General features: G+C 57.9%; 1 protein-coding gene across 1 annotated transcript in view; it reads right to left on the reverse strand.

Moving 5' to 3' along the window:
* Positions 1 to 1,009: 1,009 nt before the first annotated feature.
* Positions 1,010 to 2,111, reverse strand: part of LOC104160267 (PH and SEC7 domain-containing protein 1-like) — a gene marked incomplete at both ends in the record, with an annotated part of 3,009 nt that continues 1,907 nt past the window's right edge. The window contains 2 exons of the mRNA XM_009698360.1: positions 1,010 to 1,099; positions 1,653 to 1,711. Of these exons, the coding sequence (XP_009696662.1) occupies positions 1,010 to 1,099; positions 1,653 to 1,711 (149 nt within the window). The remainder of the gene's footprint in view (positions 1,100 to 1,652; positions 1,712 to 2,111) is intronic.

Genomic DNA, 2,111 nt, shown 5'->3' on the forward strand with positions numbered 1-2,111 from the left:
GATTTCAAATTAGAGGAGAGTTTTTCCTGAGTAACTCCTTTTACAGGCAAAGCGTGGGCTGAGAGGGAGGACAGCCCTATTGAGAGCTGCTGGTAACCCCTCAATGATGGGGTGAGCGATGCAGCCAGGAATAGACCCACAGAGGCTGAAAAGGGAGCTCAGCTTTTCACCCTCTGTTGCTTTTTTTCATCTATCATCTCGCCCTGTCGTGGCTCCGGCACCCTGTGGGAACGCATCTTCCACATCACAAGTATTTGCCAACTGTAGTGCTTCACCAACAGCAATGGTTTCTGTCCAGCAGATCCCATGGGAGCTAAGCCTATTCCCAGGGCCCAAGACTGGGAGACAGCAGCTCAGAAACCCTCCTGAGAACAGACGATGCCAGAGAAGCGCAGCAGTCCAAGGCCAGAGGTGCTTGCTGAACACTGTCCTCGCTGAACACTGCCCTGGCCAAGCCCTGCTGGGAACTGGGTCAGGCAGGGAGAAGGAGGACTCCCCCAGTCACACCTGTGCGATGAGTTCCCAGCTCCAGGGCTTTAACAACCAGCCCACTCTCCCCATTGCCATGCCTCGCCCATGTCACCAGAAACGTTCCCTCTGCCACCAGAGATGGCTCCAGTCCCAGAGCCTGGCCACAGCTTTGGGCTCCAGTGCTCCAGGGAGCTGAGTACCATGGGGTCGATGCCACAAAGCCTCTGGCTGCAGCGAGGGCAGACTGACCCTAGTAAGCTGCCTCCACATGTGCCCCCTTGCCTGCGATGCAGGCACAGCAAGAGCTGCGAGGGAATCAGGACCCCAGCGAGAGCTCTGGCATCCTCCTGGGAGAACAGGGCAGCCCATGTTCCCCTCAGTGAGGCAACAGGAAAACTGCAGGCCAAGGGACCACCACTGTTCCTGCATGAGGACGGACATGTTCATTGTATCCCATGTAGCCATCCATGTCATCCTGCCCAAAGCTCTCACTTTTGCTCCAGCTGCTTGGCTGGCCAGGGAGAGCGATCAAATTTACCTTGAGCAGCTCCTTGGGGAAGTCAGTGCCTCCGTTGAGTCCCTCCAAGTTGCCAATGAAGTCGGAGCAGGACATTCTCTTCCCAATGTTCTGGGGGAGCCAGGGGAAAGAAACACGGGGGTTACCTTCAGGCTAGGGGCCGGTGCTGGTTGGAGCAGGTCCCACAGCCCAGGAACAGACCCCCCATCTCTGCAGCGGGGTGAGGGACCAGCCAGGTCTCAGGGAGGATGCTTGCAGGTGTGGGGAAGCTGCCGGCTTTGCCTAGACTCTGGGATTTTTAAATAACCTTCTTTTTCTAAGTTGGGTGCTACCCACTCCTGATGGCAGTTGGTTTTGGAGCCTCACTCCCACCTTCTCTCCCTGTCCACTTTTCTCTTCTGTCCTCATCCCACCTCCACATCTTCCAGCTCAGTATGTCTTCTCCACTCTCTCCTTCACCAGCCCCTCCTCTCATTCAGCCTTTCTCCTCTCTCCTCCCCAGACATGTTAGGGGTGACCACCCCTCATGGGCCCAGGGTCCCGTGCCTCCTGTTCATGTGGTTCTGTCCTTGCAAGGCCTCACTCTTCCCCCAGCACCTACAGTTCAGGGCAGTGGGGTCAGACAGTGCAGGGACAGACGGGGCCGATGGCAGTGGAAACTTACGTGTCCATGCAGATCTGTGTTTAGCAGCATCAGGGCACAGGTGAGCGTGTGGGCTCCATCTGCAGCACAAGCACAGGACAGGAATTAGAGCCCCCAGCTCAGCCCCCCAGCTGGTGCTCCAGCTTCTTGGCATCTCAGGCAGGGCTTGGGGGCTCTGAGCCCCCAGGAGAGCCCTGAGCCCACTCCTCCCACCCTGGGCACACAGGGCACACAGCAGTCAGTGCGGTGCTGGCAGCACATGGGTGAGTAGGTAGGAGGCCACTGAACTAAAGCTGGTCCCAAACCTGAGCGTACAAAGTCCCTTCCAAGCCTGCAGCCCCTTCAGCCAGGCAGCGATGCTGCAGCTAACCCTGCAGAGCTTCAAGCACAGCAAGGTGGGACCAGCACAGCCCTCTGCCAGCCAGGCAGCCCAAACCTCACCTGCCCAGAGCCACCCCAGAGAAGACCCAGCACATGAAC

The sequence above is a fragment of the Cariama cristata genome, unplaced genomic scaffold, assembly GCF_000690535.1.
Source record: "Cariama cristata isolate BGI_N322 unplaced genomic scaffold, ASM69053v1 scaffold27810, whole genome shotgun sequence".
Lineage (NCBI taxonomy): Eukaryota > Metazoa > Chordata > Aves > Cariamiformes > Cariamidae > Cariama > Cariama cristata.